The 16551-nt window shown below is 36.8% G+C and overlaps 1 protein-coding gene across 13 annotated transcripts in view; it reads left to right on the top strand.

Moving 5' to 3' along the window:
* The window catches only part of LOC121416298 (semaphorin-6D-like), a 69029-nt gene that overhangs the window by 14612 nt on the left and 37866 nt on the right, over positions 1 to 16551 (top strand). For all 13 annotated transcript variants that reach the window (XM_041609838.1, XM_041609839.1, XM_041609844.1 and 10 more), the window contains exon 2: positions 3861 to 4078. In XM_041609838.1, coding sequence (XP_041465772.1) covers positions 3943 to 4078 — 136 coding nt within the window. In that variant the 5' untranslated portion in view covers positions 3861 to 3942. The remainder of the gene's footprint in view (positions 1 to 3860; positions 4079 to 16551) is intronic.

Genomic DNA, 16551 nt, shown 5'->3' on the forward strand with positions numbered 1-16551 from the left:
CACTGAAGTGCTTGTCTTGTTCGAAGCTTTTCTGTCTGCCATTCTCTTGCCAACGTTCTTGCTGCATTTTTATTATTTGAAATATTGTATTAAAAGATTTAGGGGGTGGGGTCACCATGGAGGCTTTCATATGAGGTGATGTAAGGATAATCATATTTCACTTGTCAGAGAAGGCTCAAGCAGTTATGATGAGTGTTCCTCCTCTTGATATTTTCCAGTGATCCCTCATAACCATCCTCATCTGTTCTGACAGAATATTCAAGTCGCATATCCATGAGACATCGTCTGGGGCACTTTACCCCTCTCGAATGGACGTGGTCTGTAGCAGTAAGTGTTGGTCCCCTTTAAGCTGCTCTATATGCCCTCCTCATCTGCGGATCTAATCATCTGCTCTGACGCTCCAAGGAAAGATCTACAAATATGAGGCAGCATTGCTCAAGGGCCGCATCCCTGTTCAAGTACGCTCCATCATCTTATATCGGCGGGGGTAATATCTCGGTAGCGAGTGCTCTCTCTCAGTGAGTGGGAGTCTTGTCAGACTTAGGGGAAGGGTAGTCGTAGATATTAAATCAGATCTGCAAACCATTATTTTGCTTTCCTGACTCACATAGGTACAAATTAATTTTGTTTCTAGATTGAAGGAACGGACATGGAGATCTTGTGGTTTGGTGGATGTTTCATAGGCCTATATCATGTTTGATGATGATATGATAAATTAATTTGCATTTGGATGATTACAGTGCATGTTTTCTGATACATTGTTATGTAGACCAGAAAAGCTCTGCCTCATTTTGAAATTTATATTTTTTGCCAAGCTGCCTCTCTTCTGACAAAATATTGCAAATATAATTCTTATTTGCCTGCCAGTTTCTTTATTAATTCCAGGAGGAGGAGATATTAAATCTCCCTACTGGTATACGCCCTGAGTCACTGGAGATGCTCTGTGTGGTCATTTGATAGCAGTGATAGCGGCGGCGTGGAGATGAGTTATTGTCCGTCTAATGCACGCTGCAGGGGATTGGACAAATAATGTTTTTCATATTTGTTCCACTGGAAAAAGTCAATATCATTTTGTAGAAAATGTTCTGGCGGCAAATTTGATGTGGGGTATCGAATGACTCTTTGAAGTAATGAATGGAAAGTTTATTTGTCCGGTGATGTCTCAATTAGTAGCTTTGCAATTTGATTGTAAATATGGTTTGTGTATCCTGTTTGGAAGAGGAATGAAGGGATATCCCAGTTCTTGCCTTTTTCTTAATCTCATCTTCCATTTGTCTCTTGTTAATCACCACATTTGTTTAATTATGGGAATGGTGGCAAAAAGAGAAAGAATAGTCTTTCTTGTTGGAGCAAAGTAAAGTTGCCAAAGAGACCAAGAAGACAGTTTGATATGAGATTTCTAAGAATCCATTGACTGGGTAGTAGACAGTACTACTTTAAACTTGAATCAACATCAATAATAGACCAATGGAGTCAAGTAGACATGGAAGAGTTTGAGGCCAAGTCATAAACCATCCACTATATCACAGCTCCCTGTTTAATTAATACTAAACCCTATTAAATCCCCAGGGCCTTCATATGTAAATGAGATCACAAATAATGGCTAATCTTGGCTGATAAGATGATAGATGAGTCTGGGGATTAAAGGTTATTGTAGCGTGGATTAAGCAGTCTAGTCACAAAGGACTGTCCAGATTTATCACTCCAGGGTTTGATTAGCTGCAGTTGAATGATGCTAGAAGGGAATTAAAAAAGATATTGATTTTTTTTTTTAATTATGTGTTTTATTGGTATTCAAAATCACATATAATCACAATATTTACAGGTAATTGGAATGATTCGAAACAGTTCAAAAGCAGTAAAATCACAAAACAAAGATGAAATAAAAAGATATTGATTTTTACTAAAGACTCATGGAACCCACTTTTGCCAGTAATATTGTGGAGGTACATAGTCAAGGTATTGATAGGAGGGAATAATTACTCAATATCTTGGAATAAATAAAGTGGAAGTATTGTGAGGTGACTGACTGAACAGGAATATATTCAGAGTTCTGTTGACATATCAAATTAAAAAAATTGAAATAGATTACTATTTTCTCGACACCAACATGTAATATTAATGGACCGCATATGGAAATATATCTGACAAATGGGTCCAATTGATGATGAAATATAACAATGATTTCTATTTATTTCTTACTGACTCATAATCCTCAGGAAAGAACAGACTACTCTTTTTCTCTCAAATCAAACATCAGAAATAAACACTACTGGGTATCCAAGTGATCTTACCAATGGTTAATCAAACCGTCTCTAGGTTTCAAGTGTCCAGTCCTATAGTCTGCTTTCTAGTGAAGTTTGACCACATTACAATGAATCTCAGTCCTGACATCAAGACATTGTTTGACCTAGAACAACTTCTATTTTCAACTTTCCCACTAAATCCGGGATGATCAATAAATAGAAACCAAGATTAAACAGTGCTCATTAGTTTTCCTTTTATCAGTGGTACATCTACATTTTCCACTTTCTAACGAAATCAGAGGGAAATCAATATGTGTAGACATCCTTGACAAAGCTCTTCGGTTTTTCTCTCTCTAAAAATAATCTCCTTTGTATTGTCTGACGTAAGAGATTATGTTTAATCCATGACATTTGATTGTTTGATTGTATTATGAAAAAACAACCTTTGGGTGTTTATTATTCTCCAGGAATTACCAGTCATTTACTACTTTCCCAAATACGTATTTATCCAAAAAGGAATATGATGGTACACAAGGACCTTTTCAAGTGAAACTTCAAGTATTGTTTATTTTTAATGTGCTTCCTTGTTTGTGAGGTCAAGAGTAAAAGTATAACAGAATAAACAACATTTCTTTGAATATGGAATCCAAACATCAAGTTTACATTTCTTTCAATCATTCTGTTTCCTCAATCACTTCATATACCAACCTACTGATTGTTTACATGAGCTGCATGTTTAGGATTACTTTGATTTCAGACTTTGATTTTTTTACTACATCAGAATTGATTCTATCTTGACCCGTATGACCTGACAAACACAGGTCTCACCATGAGATTTGAAAACAACTACTCCAGTCCACTAGAAAAAATAACTTTATGGAGGAATAAGAAATCGCATCCATCATACTGAAGATTAAAATCTCTGCGTCTGTTTGATTTTGGCTATTCAGTCTCTCTGCGGGTGCCTAGGAACGGACCAAAAATCCCTCTCTTGCTGGAGAACTAGCAAAACAGATTAAACGCAGTCAATCAATATTGAGTTTTCAAAATGGAACAAACAGTATTAAACTGATATGACTGATTTGGGAACAGATTATGACCGGGACCAATGTTTGGTTCTTCTATTAAGGGGATTTTTAAAAACACTTTTGGAGACACCTCCTCTACTAGAAGTCTGCTGTAATGTGTTGATGTCTTGGGGTGTGTAGGTCAATAAATTGTCTTCAACATTGGCTAATAAATGGTAGATTGTGGGTGAATTCATCCATGGATGGCTGATCCAGAAAGCTTCTTCTAAAGGGTGTATTACTACATGTAGATCCAGGTCTTCTTCTGAGTCCCATCCATCGGTTCAAGGCAAGTTCATGTCTGTAAGACAGCTTGTTGAAATTAGCCCCACTTTGTCCTCCTGCGTCAAATTAGCTTAAAAGTTCACTGTGTATGGTCATTGTAAGGATGGAGAAAGCTCTTACTTTGTAATACAAACTTGGGGGAACAAAGTTGATGTACCTCCTTTATTCAATAAGTCACAATTAACTGGTGTGGAACGATGATTGGATTATGATTGTAAATTTGATGTAAGAATTCACTGTTCTCTCTTCTTATCATTGACAGGTCACCAGTGAATGAAAACGGGACCTTGTTGGGTGAAGCAAGCCGATAGTTTTCTCCGTCATCTGATACCAAAGAATCCATAATGCTGCTGCCTTCGTGCTTGAGATGCTGGCTAACTTCAGTCACCATCTGTGTCCTCCATCTTTTCTCTACATCACACGCATCAAGCAGGTGGATAGATCAAGAGCCAAATCTTATATCACAAGACAGCTTTCAAAGTAAGAATAATCAATTTTATGTTTTTAGAATCATACTCTTTTTCCTCTTCACTTTGTTCCCCCCCCTCTTACTTCCTTTCCCCAACTTTCTTTCTATAATTTCTATCCTTGCTTCTCTCCTCCCTTTTTATCTGCCTCTCTTTTTAATTTATTTGAGTGAAAATCACTTGAATAATTGAATTGCTTAACGGCATTTAATTAACTTTTTTTGCTAACACATATTTGCATGCAACATTATGGAACTTCCCGTTATAGGTGAAATGAAACTAATTGAATCCCATGTGAACAGATCTTGCTCTATTGGACAAATGAAAGAGCTTTATTTCAGAGAAATAGAAAGTGATCAGATATTTCAGAAGAGCCCCCAAGTATGACATTGTCTACTTGTATATGCATCGCCTAAAGGAGAGAAATAAGCTACTAATAGAAGATTTGGTTTAAGACTAGAATTCATTCATAGAAGCCCATTGAGGGCTCTGTAAGAAAGAAGGCTGAGAGAAGGAAGGGATAAATCTGGTTTTGTTGAAGCAAGTTTTCTTCCCCCTTGTGGAAAGCAATATCCCCTTACTATTGACACAGCAGAGAAACATGTGATGGGGAAGAGTGAGTGGTGAGAGAGGTCTAGCTTTAGAGCAAACATGCACCTGTTTTTTGGCACCCCTTCTTACCTGTGCTGGTTACCTGTGCATCCCTTGTACAGTTATTTAGGGAAGATTCGCTCATACAGGATCTTACTTGTATGTGATCACTCTCTCATTAGGCAAAACATGGGGAATGTTGATCGCTTTCTATGGAAGAGGATGAATTAAAACATTAGTCAGATAGAGACAGATTGAGAGAGAAAGAGGGGGGGGGGGGGCATTGAGAGTGTGCACATATCACTGTACATCCACGTTATCATTTCAAAGAGCTTAATATTAATATTCTTGAGCTAATCATATTTGACATTCTGTATTGGGTGTGCCATATTGCCAAAGAGCCCCGTAACTTGGACATTAATAAATGAATCATTTAAATCATTATTCATGATGACTTCTGTGATCAGTTCTTCACCTACTGTGCCCCATCGAGAATCCCCAACCCATCGGTGAGAGCCAAATTGACATCATGCTGTACCAAAGGGGGAAACTCTTCATTTCGTTGTGCGTGGGTCAGCCAACAAGTACTCTGAGGTTGCAGACAATGACTGAAATGAGAAAAGCTATCAGGAACGATTGTCTCTGATCTTGTGAACAGGAAATCTTGGATAATAGGAGATCGACAAGATAGCTACATGACATTGGAACATGAACAGCTCCTGAATGTTCGTGGAGAGCATGAACTCTCGTTCCATCTTTGATTGGGTATTCTTGGCTTGGGTGACTGAAAGAAAGTCATTACATAGATCATTAGCGATCAAGAATATTACTTTGAGAGGCCTTCATTCACAAGACACCATGTCTGACCTCTTCATTCTAAAGCCTGATTCACTTATTAGTGGTTTGTTGGTTAGTTGCCTCAAAGGGTCTGTGGTTAGATCAGGGTTCAACACACCCCCAAACTTTGACCGCTCATTGATTTGGTCCTACTTGTTAATTGTGCTTAACTTTAGAGATTCATTTCCCTTGTTATATACGTGAACTGGGTCAATTTTTTTTAATAAAGAAATATGGAAGAATAGAAGTACAATAAACAGAAGAGATAAAAGAAGAAGTTCAGAAATGAAGACAATTGGTAAAGAGCTGAAAAGCATGGAAAATGGGATAAAACGGTGTGAAACAGAGAAAATCTAAAGATTTTATTGACACTAAAATGATTATCATTATAAGATCTGTCCTAGTTGTACAACAAAAGGGGAAGAGTTGATTGTTTAAAACTAAGCAGTTGACTGACTCCATATCGTGATTAAATTTTGATTTGTATGGGGGTAACAGAGATGCTTGGAGATAAGAGAGAATTCAATAGAATCTTATTGATGTTGCTGTGAATTAATCATTTAACTTCATTTTGCCGCAGGGTTTCTATTTCGTGCCTCCTCGAACACACACCGGTACGTGTGATCTTCACAAATCAGAGCTTTTCTTTTTCTTTTAAAACTCATCTTGATTTGGTTGAAAGATTTTAAACCAAGTTCAAAAGAATAAAACAGATTTTTCATAATGCTATTCATATGTTAGGCATTGTTCTGATTTCTAAGAGTGAAAAACTGTAAAGTTTGCAAGTGAGCAGTCTTCCAGATCTTTTCATGACATAAATTACCCCTTTCTTTTTTATCCAATTTGAGGTTGATGTAAAATTGAACTTGTCAAAAACGATCATGACGCAAACTCATAAAATGTCCACAAAAATGCAATTTGTGGGCTTTGTGATAATTTCTGGTAAGGGCTGGTTGATATGTATTTATTACCTGAGAAACTAAGAAAATAATATTCCTCCTAATTTATTTTCTTATGTCATACAATATGGGCATGATGGGATTCTGAGCAATATGTTTTCTAAATACATGTTATTATGGAGTCCATACACAAGCTTTATCTCACAAAAAAGAAACAAATTGGCTGTTCTGTTGATATGGGTCTGCTGGAGGCAAGTTGTCTGATGGCCAGATCTTCTTCCCTTTGAAATGGCTAATGACAGACTCGGAGCAAGCAATCCTCTATCCATTCAATACAAACACTAACTCATCAAAACAATAATGAGCAGCCATTTTGGTCCAACCCAGTCTCCCTTTTCTTCCACTTTTTGAAAATATGCCTCTTGGGAGCAGTGAGCTATCTTTAAAAGACATGTTATGTGCCATTACTTAGATAGACCATTCACTTTGTTACCGTTGATGGCTCATGGAAAGCAAAATAAGATACTTTCATACAAAAAGAAGAGAATATATTGAAAAGGAAAGAGGAAAGATCTATTTGCTTTGGTGATTGAAATCAGTTGGACCAATATTGGAGAGATATATTCCAGGGGGCCTATAAGTGAGAAGACAAGGTTTGTCTCATGCTTACTGCCTACATGGCTTGATGGAGAGATGCTTTCATAAGGTGAAACAAATGAGTGACAGTTTGAAAACACCTTACACATTTCAAATCAAAACAGGTGACAATGAAAGAGATGGTGATGTGAAATCTTTTAAAAATGAAAGTACTCATATGCACTAATGATGTACTTTCGGGCAGAGTACAGTCATCTAGCTTAATGCCAAATTTTGTTTGTTCTTTCCCCGAACAATAAGGATATAGATTTATTTCATTTGCCGGCAATGTTTTACCTGTTTCTCGATCAGCATATCTCATGCAGTTACGTCAGAAGAGAATTATTGACTTATTTCATTTGTGGACAGTGCTTTACCCTTATTTTCGACAAGAATTGCTCAGAGAATGTAATTTGCATGGAAACATCGGCATGATTATTATATGTAGGTTCATGCACTTTTGAAGTACTCTAACTCCCAGTCATCATGACGTTCTATCAATCTTTCATCGGCCTAGGTATGAACAAGCAGTTGCCATGGAAACACTTGCATAATATGCCAAGTCAAGCATGATTTGATGAAATTATAAAATAGATAGCTGAGCTGACATACTTCACACTTTCATTTTTTTATTCTATCTCCCTTGCCTTCTTTGTTTATCCACTCTTTTTATTTTTTTTCACTTTTATATATATATATATATATATTTTTTTTTTTTTTGTTTCTCTCATCTTAATCCAAACAGTAAATATGGATATTTCATGAACTATTTTGATAAATTTAGGCACATTTTACGTTGCTATCATCTGGTTGATTATTTTTCCTCATTCATTTCACCTACAACATTTTCAACAATGCTTCTAGGCTAAAAAAAAGTTTTAGCATTGGATTAGTACAATGACACATCCCAAAATAAGAAAAAATAAGAAAAACAAAAAGGATGTTTGAATGGTGACTGATTTGGAATGATGTTGTTGTTTATTGTCTTTTGATAAACTTTTTTCCCCCACTTAGCTTTAGTTTCATGAAAAAAAAACCAGATAAAGAAAAGAATTGGTTATCCAGCATGACCCTTCTTTTTAGGTCACAGATCCTAACAGTGCTGTAGTCTAAAATTGCAGACTTGAACCAGCTCCAGGTAATCGTCCATCAGGGAGAGCAAGAAGTATGCCTAATTTACAAGATTAAGCAGTGAAATTTAAAAACATTTTGTTGAATATCTTGAATATTGGAAAGTATAATGAGTAAAGTTGGCTTGTGGAGATTTGACATTACAATTCATTGAAACCACTGAAGAATGATTTTTACCTAAAGTTTGATTTTTTGGTGACCTGTTCATATCAATGGAGTATTGTACACCTTCCCTCACAGCTTGCCTTCTTCTGTTTCTCCTATAGCTTCTATTGCATTCACTGCTATCCTGGGTAGCTATCATGCTGCGTTGCCTGATTCATGATAAGAAACATGGGTCAGATTAGTTTGTACAAGTGATCCCTTTCATTTTTGAAACCCCCAAACTCAGTCAGAAGTAAAAATGACTAATTCAATACATGAAGATTGATCCGTGGCAATCATTAGTCACTCAAAACCCACACAGTTTCTTTGTACCAGTTTTGCAACTTGAACTTGATTCGTGAATGACAGAGTTTCACTTTGTTTCATATTTTGGGGAGGAAAGGTGATAAAGTCATAGTTTGGATACCATCTTGAGGATTGACAATGGATATCATACAATACAAAAGTTGGCTCAGTTCTTTCTTTGGTATCAGTGACTGTATTTTAACTTGTGGTTCTGTTGTTCTTTTTATAGCACAGTAATATTAGAACACGCAGGAAGAAGATTAAGCAACTATTACCCAAGAGCCCTGTAATGGATACATGTGTAATGGTATATTAATGGGTTTTAAGTTATAACAAAATGGGAACTGGGTTGTAGTTGCGATTGTTTCAGAGGTAAAGCTAGTCCAGAGTCTGTTTTAGCATAATATCCACCTGTTACCGAGTTGTCTTCCGGTAGATGGGTACTTCAACAGGTAAAGATGCTTGAAAGTCAGGAAAGTGTTTTAAAATAAAATCAGAAAGTGTTGTCAAGACCCAGTCACCCCACTCTGTATTGTTATGAAATCTCACCCACACTATCGCTTTGAAGAGGCCATTTTGTGGTGATCAAGCCAAGAGGACCGAACAATAGTTCCAGTCTGGTTTCTTGTTTGGTCCTGACAACCACTTGATGCAGGGCTGGTAGAAAGGCTTGGAGCTGGGCAGAGATAGGCCAAACAACATACAATGAGACAAACTAAGAAAAACAAATAATGGAATAGAAATGAACAAAGGGAGGTGATTCTGTTGATGATGGATGAATAGAGAAGATAGTGAGACCATAGCAAACCTGTGTCAATTTACTCAATTAGCAAACACCAAGGTTTGAAAACAACATGGTACAGTAACTATTTAAAAAGAGGTCTTTATCTAATTGTCTTTCATTCCAAGGCTTGCAGCGTTTCATGGAACCATACTAAAGGGTGTATTTATTCAAAGATACTGGAGCACCCATCTCTGAGTGTTTTTTTTATAAGAAATAAGAAAATCAGTGCAGGATAAGATCCTGGTGATCATAAATTGAAATCAAATGTTTGTCTTCGAACCAGAATGATATAAAGTGAACAAAGTGCATGTTGATTCTGTCAGATATAAAGCTACAATCAAACAACAAGAACAAACAAACACAATTCTGTACTTGGAAAGATGGAAAAATAGGGAGAAAAACAGAAAAAGGGTAGTATTTGAACATGACACATCAGTTTCTTTTCAACTGATAAATCACATCGTAACTCAGTTGATTGAACAGAATAAATGTATTTGCTCACTCAAGTGGGCATAGATTTTCAAATTTTCTTTTCAGAATAATTGATGAATGTATAAATGGGAGACAGCTGTCAAGCAAACAAAGTTCTTTCAAACTTGGCACCTTTTTCTTTCTGCATTTCCCGCTTTTTTGAGCTATCATTTTAGTTTAAAATTTTTGATGGGCTGATGAAGTACATCGTACTATCTGTGAATTTTGGTGAGGTGTGCCTTGAAATCAGAAAGTGAAAATTTGGTTTCTCCAAGGCTAGTTCAAGAGAAAAGAGTTGGTCAGTGATGCTACCAGATATTGATCAGTTGGTTTCTCCCTGAACTAACGAAAGACAAGGGTTGTTGGGTTCCTAACCTCCCAGCTTTGACAGGGACAATTGAAATCAATACAAGAATGGTTGGTGGGATGGGTTCTTCAAGGCTCTCCTCACACCTGAGATGTGTGAAGACTGTTGTTCACCAAGACATGTCGATACCGCTGATCGATACATCAGCCGTATCAACGGAACTTGCGTCAGTTTCCCTCTAGGGATAGATTATTTGTTGTTGGAATCCCTTTCAACATTAATCCCACCTTTGGTTATACTCTGACAGATAACATTGTTCACCATTTACAATCAAACACCAGGTGTATCAGGAGATTACTTCAGAGAAAATTAATTCTTAATCATACACCTTTGTTCCTTGCTGGGATAATCGTGCACTTTGTAGATCTTTCAAGTCTAGAATTAAAAGGTCATTAGTGACCAATCAATATCTCTGGTCTTTGGAGCTTTTCTGCGCTCAATGAAATATTGACAAGCAAATGAAACACTCACTGCTTAGTAATAGTACAACCATTTTTTTTATAGGGACTCTCCTATGTGAGTGATATGCCTATGCAGTAACATTCATTGACATAACGGTATTGGAAATTATATTTAGGCTTATTTCCTCATTCTTAGCTTACAAATTTGTGTCAAATTATGGTATGATTCTATTTACTCACATGTAGCCACAAACCAATTTCATGTTTTCCTTGTGGAATGAAATATTACCATACTTTTTCCTTATTTATAAAAAAAAACTGACACTCTGCCTCAGCAAAATATTGACAATGTATACTGAATGAAATAACATGAATCATGTGGTAAGGTTATAAATGTAGTTTTGCTGAGGTGAATCAGTGTTTTCATTGTATGACCTTGAGTCTTTTTTTGTTTATTAATTCCCTTTTAGTTCCAGCATCAACAGATATTGTTGGTACTCTCTTGTACATCATTCAATAAAGCCTTTCTTATGCTGTGTCATGTTTGATGTCTGTTTGCAAACCATGGTAAACATCAGTCTGACTTTTTCCCCCGACTTTAAACAAGACTGAATGTTCCCTCTTGTATCCTAACTCACTGTTAAAGTCCACGTAGGCCTACACCTGTCCTGCCAAAATTAGACCAGCATCCATACACTACCATTGGAGAGTTTTTCAGTCAGGTGTTGTATTGCCAAGTTTCAGTGGAAAGCAGAGCAGGACCTCAGCATGCCCTTATTTGGCAGCAGAATAACAAGGGGTCAGGGTTCAATCATGGAGCAGTAGGGGAATTCTTGGCTTTCAGATTTCTCCTCTCTCTTTCACTTTTCCTCTTTCACTTTCTTGTATTTCATCTTGGATTTGAGAGTGTTCTTAGAAACATGGATTATAAACCTGTCAAAGTGTGGTTCCATGGAATGGTGACAAGGATATCAATATTTATGGTTATAATGACTGACTGATTCTTTGCACGTTTTTCTCTGAATCACCCCCATACTAACCCATACATCCTTATTTGAATAATAAGGAAGCGTTGTGGTGTAGCGGTTCTGACTCTCGCCTTGTAATCAGAGGGTTGTGTGTTCGAATCCCACCATGGCCTAGCGTCCTTTGACAAGGCGTTAATCCACACTTTGCCACTCTCCACCCAGGTGTTAATTGGGTAGCTGGTAGGATGTGAAAGCCTATATGTAGTATGCCTAGCAATTGAGTCTTGGAACTCTTGTTGGAATGCTCCCCAGGGAGTGGAGAAGGTGCATACATTGTATGCGGGCATGCAATGATCCGATGACCGGGGTAATAATATATCTGTAAAGTGCTTAGAGACGTCGTTCTGATGTGTTAAGCGCTATATACGGTAAATGCGGAATATCATAATTTGTCAAGTTATAGGCCCTACATTTTGAATTAAGAATTATAATTGTAAAGTATATTGGATTGGATTCTGAAATGATTTCAAATTGTAAATGCCCTCAGCAAAATATTTTTTTTCGCATGAAAATACATCTAGATCAACAAGAGGTTAAGAGTGCAATATGAAAGAAACTCAAATCATGTTTTGATTTTCGATGGTGTAGCTTCGTGATAAATGTGACATTTGTAACACGCATTTAGATAAAATGCAATCTGATTTTTGTAGAAAATGGGATTTTCAAACTGCATCTTTTATTTTCTAAATGGCAGTAATAACAAACAGCCATGATGTAACTTGGTGTGATTTTAAGCCATCTCTTGTAAGGGCTGATGGCCACTCATTGTGCCAACAGTTGTAGTTTGTAAAGCTGCTTTATTTTCTTTCAAAGTAGTGTCTTACAAATCCTGTTTGTGACAAACAACTAGCTGAATCAAAGCTGTTATCATCTCAAGGAAAATTATAGTTAGTAGTCTTCGTATTCTAGACATGTTTTTGTCTCTGAATCTTGTATAACTTTAAAAAGAAAATGATATACAAGTGATGTGCTTCAAAATTAATTGTTTCTGAAAGCTTAAGATTAGTTTTACATGGTTTACAATATCAGTGTCGCTCACTTCCTTACGGCACCAGAAAGAGAGGAAACAAAATCAAAGATTCTTGGAGGAAGGCTCGAGGCAAAGAACTCTCAATAGGGTTTAGGAGATTGGGCCATTATTACTGCACCCTAATCACAATGACTATCTCTGATTTACCATCCTATAGAGAAGAAGGGGTACATCGCAAGGGGGGTACCAAAATGGTTTCCGCGTCCCCCAAACCACTTTTTCTTCCTCGTAGTGAGACTGCAGCTCTGTTGGCCTGTGTAGAAGGAGTTGTGATCATGTGACTGATAGCATAGGCCACCACCATCAATAGTGATTGCGTATCATGGTTGTCATAGCAATGGGTTCTTTGTAACCTGCTTCTTGGTTTTGACCCCTAGTAACTCATTGTCTTCTTGGAATAAGAAAGTGGAAGTAAATGGCTATCATTACCACCTGTTGAAATAGATTTGTGGTAGTTTATGGAATTTTATTGTAAACACAAGAAATACTTTCACTTTTTTTCTAGAACTCTGTTCTCTAACTTGTAGTTGTAATACAAAGATAATGATGGCGCACTATTGAGCACACAGTTGTCTTTAGACTGAGCACTTCTGTTCCACACTGTATGGAACTGATCTAATGACAAAGCCAGCTATATGTCATCAATTACTCATTTAGCCGCACTGATTTCACGGGGAGCATAACTGTTTAATCTTCTACATCTTAATGTCTTTAACATACCCATTGTAATAAGTAATACATTGCATTACCAGTGATTCGTGTACATGATGATGATTTCATGCTTCTTATCTCTGGGATAATGTATAATCACAGATGACAAATAATGTACTTGTAATTAACTTGCTTCTATTCCTGTACCAAAAGCAATTATTTTAGGTCAACATTAGGGCATACGATATTCAGCCTTTATTGGATCAAACCCTATTGGAAGTTCTCATTAGCTCTCGTGTGTGAAACGAGTAATAGAGGAGAAACTAATTGCGTTAATCTGCTACTGTAATCAAATCAAAGATGAAGCTAATTTTGTCTTGTGTCTTTGGCTGAGGGTGGAGTAGTATTAGCTCAATTAGCACTCTTTCGTCTGACAGGTCTCAAACCTTTAGGAAACTGATGTTTATTAGTTGAGATTTAATTATATCTTCTGCTTGGGAAATGGTTCCAGAATCAAGGAAGGCTAATTACTTTGATGGTTTTGAATAAATCATGTATTTCCATTTATGCCACGTAGTGATTATAATCTTGCAAGACAGATTTAGTGATAAAGATAGCAAAATATTCACCACATTTATTTATTTATGTTTCCAGTATATGTTTAATTCTTTGGTCTGTAGGCTATATAATATTCATGAAATGATTATTATATTTCAACTTGTGTCTTTTTTGAGCTGTTTCTATTTCTATTCTGTTTCTATTTGTGGTAACTCCCGTAGGAACTCAGCAGGACAGCATTTTTGGCTGGTAAACGCCAAGCTGGCATATAACCAATTACCTATGAAACGTTTTACGTCTAGGTTAATCAGTCATAGTGGCTGACGTTATAGACGACAGATATCACTCTCGGGCCTTTTTATCAAAGTGGAGACAATGGCAGAGTTGAGATTCGAACTCACCACCTTGCGATTATGAGTCCAATGCTCTAACCACTGGACCACATGACCCATCTCATAGCAAGGCTCATAGCAAGGATAACATTGATGATGAATATAGTTGCCTCTTGGCTTTGCTTTGCTGTTAATATTGAAGCCAGTCAGTCTGACATTGAACCCTATGGACCCAATCCAATAACGTACCCTCTTATTATAAGTAGGGGAATATTGCCTGGAATTAAACATCTTCTCTAGCGTTTTCCCCCGAAAGATTAATAATCCCTGCTTCAGCAAGCGCCGCCGCTAAGTAAGCTCAGAGGGGCAGATCGCGACGGACTGAACGGAGTAAAATTTCAGGGTATGCCTATGCAGAGTTGGATCAGTATGTGCATGTTTAGTAACTGTACATTAGGCTCTTGATGTCTTATGTTGAGAGTCAGGTAGACGTTAGCTGTTCTCTTTATGGACTTATCACCTTCCGGTTCTGAACATAATGCAATTTTTTTTTAAAGAAAAGGATTATATGCTAATCATAGAGAATGCAGGCTTATTTGAATGCAAAATGAAGCAAAAGCATGTGATATATTCTTCAATAGCAATATACATAAAAATGCTTTTCTTCGAAAAGATGCAAAAATTATGATCCTTAATTTCAAGAAAATTTAACAACTCAATTGTCATCTCAGGTGGATGATTTGTAACCCCACAGGATGAGTGCCAGAAGGGTATATATTTATGGTCTTACCAAATAACCTTTCCCCATCTTGCTCCTGATAGCTGATAACACATGGTGTCTAATGTTGAACAATAGTATCTTATCTCCTGAACGCTTGTGCCTCTCTGGCTCTCATCCGGTTGTGCTAGGTCAGGTGATGGGAGATGAGACAACATGAAACATGAAGGAACGCATCAACTTATCTGATTCACAGGCATCTGTTGGAGTCAGAGGTTGTATTCTGAGATGATTGTCTTCTGATAACCTAACATTCTGTATAACCTCTCCCCTTTAAACCGTGTACATTACTGTCTGGAAGTATGAAATTCTTGGTTAAATTTTTGATGCATTGTTAATTTTCTATTTATCTTATTTAAATATGAGTGTCAAATAAAGTTCAGGTCTACATCTGTATTTGTTAATGACAAGGGGAAATTGATGGTTTGCAGAAAAAATTAACAAACAAGGATAATTTGAAGTTTCTGACGTAAGGCAGTTTGTATGATAGGCCTATTGCTGTGTTGGATACAAGGAATTTTGTCATCATGAATATTGTCATTTATCATTTCATTCACTTACCTTTTAGGCTCCAGGTAATACCTAGGTATTTTTGTTTTATAGTCCAGCAATTAGGCCTACAGTAAGGCATCTTATATGGGAATAGGAGTAACAGGTAACTGGGAAGGAATCTAAAGTGTGAACAGATGTTGTCTGGTCGTTTATCAGTCTTCATCTCTTCCTCTGTTCTACTTTCACCAGCCAATCATACATCATAGCCATGTCAACGTAGAGTAGGAGTCTCTATATAAAGATTTATCATTTTATTTGATTATGACTGAAGTCACATCTAGCATCCTCTGCTGGTATCGAATGTAGTACTCAATTTGCAGTCTACAATGATTTTGACATAAATAGAACCATTTATTTCATCTTGAATCATACATCAAAGCAAAGATTTTTAAAGTTCTTATTCTTACAGTTTATTGATGATCAGTTACTCAAATCACATATTGCTGCAGAGTTTAAACCTAATGAAGTATATGAAGGGATTGAAAAGCGACTTAAGTAAAACCTTTTTATCAACCCTTTTGGATCGTAGGAGACCACTTATGGGTCTTTGACAATAGATCGATAAGTGAACATCATTTTTGAGGAGCTTTGTCAAATCCAATCAAACCTTTCAAAATACAAGAGTTCTTGAAGAGATGTTGGTGATCAACATTTTTCTGATGGGTCAGAAGTACCTACTTTCCCATGATGATATCCCAATTTCTGACAACGTGAAAAATCGTCTTGAGATTAGCATCCCCAGATTGTCTGTCATTTGTTCAAATCTGTTGCCGGGAGAAATCGTAGTAGTGGCTGCCGGTCTGTGTTTCATTCTAATCTCGATGCTGATCTCTATAATGATGTCTCTGAACCCCATGGATGTAATATAGCGATTGAAAACCACAGGACTGGTTATTGCTTTGATTAAGAATAAACAAAAAGATAAGAGCCCTGTGAAACCATGAACAAGTTGAGCTATTCTGTTTCCTTGTGTCTCTGATAATGAGATTT

This window comes from Lytechinus variegatus, chromosome 5, assembly GCF_018143015.1.
Source record: "Lytechinus variegatus isolate NC3 chromosome 5, Lvar_3.0, whole genome shotgun sequence".
Lineage (NCBI taxonomy): Eukaryota > Metazoa > Echinodermata > Echinoidea > Temnopleuroida > Toxopneustidae > Lytechinus > Lytechinus variegatus.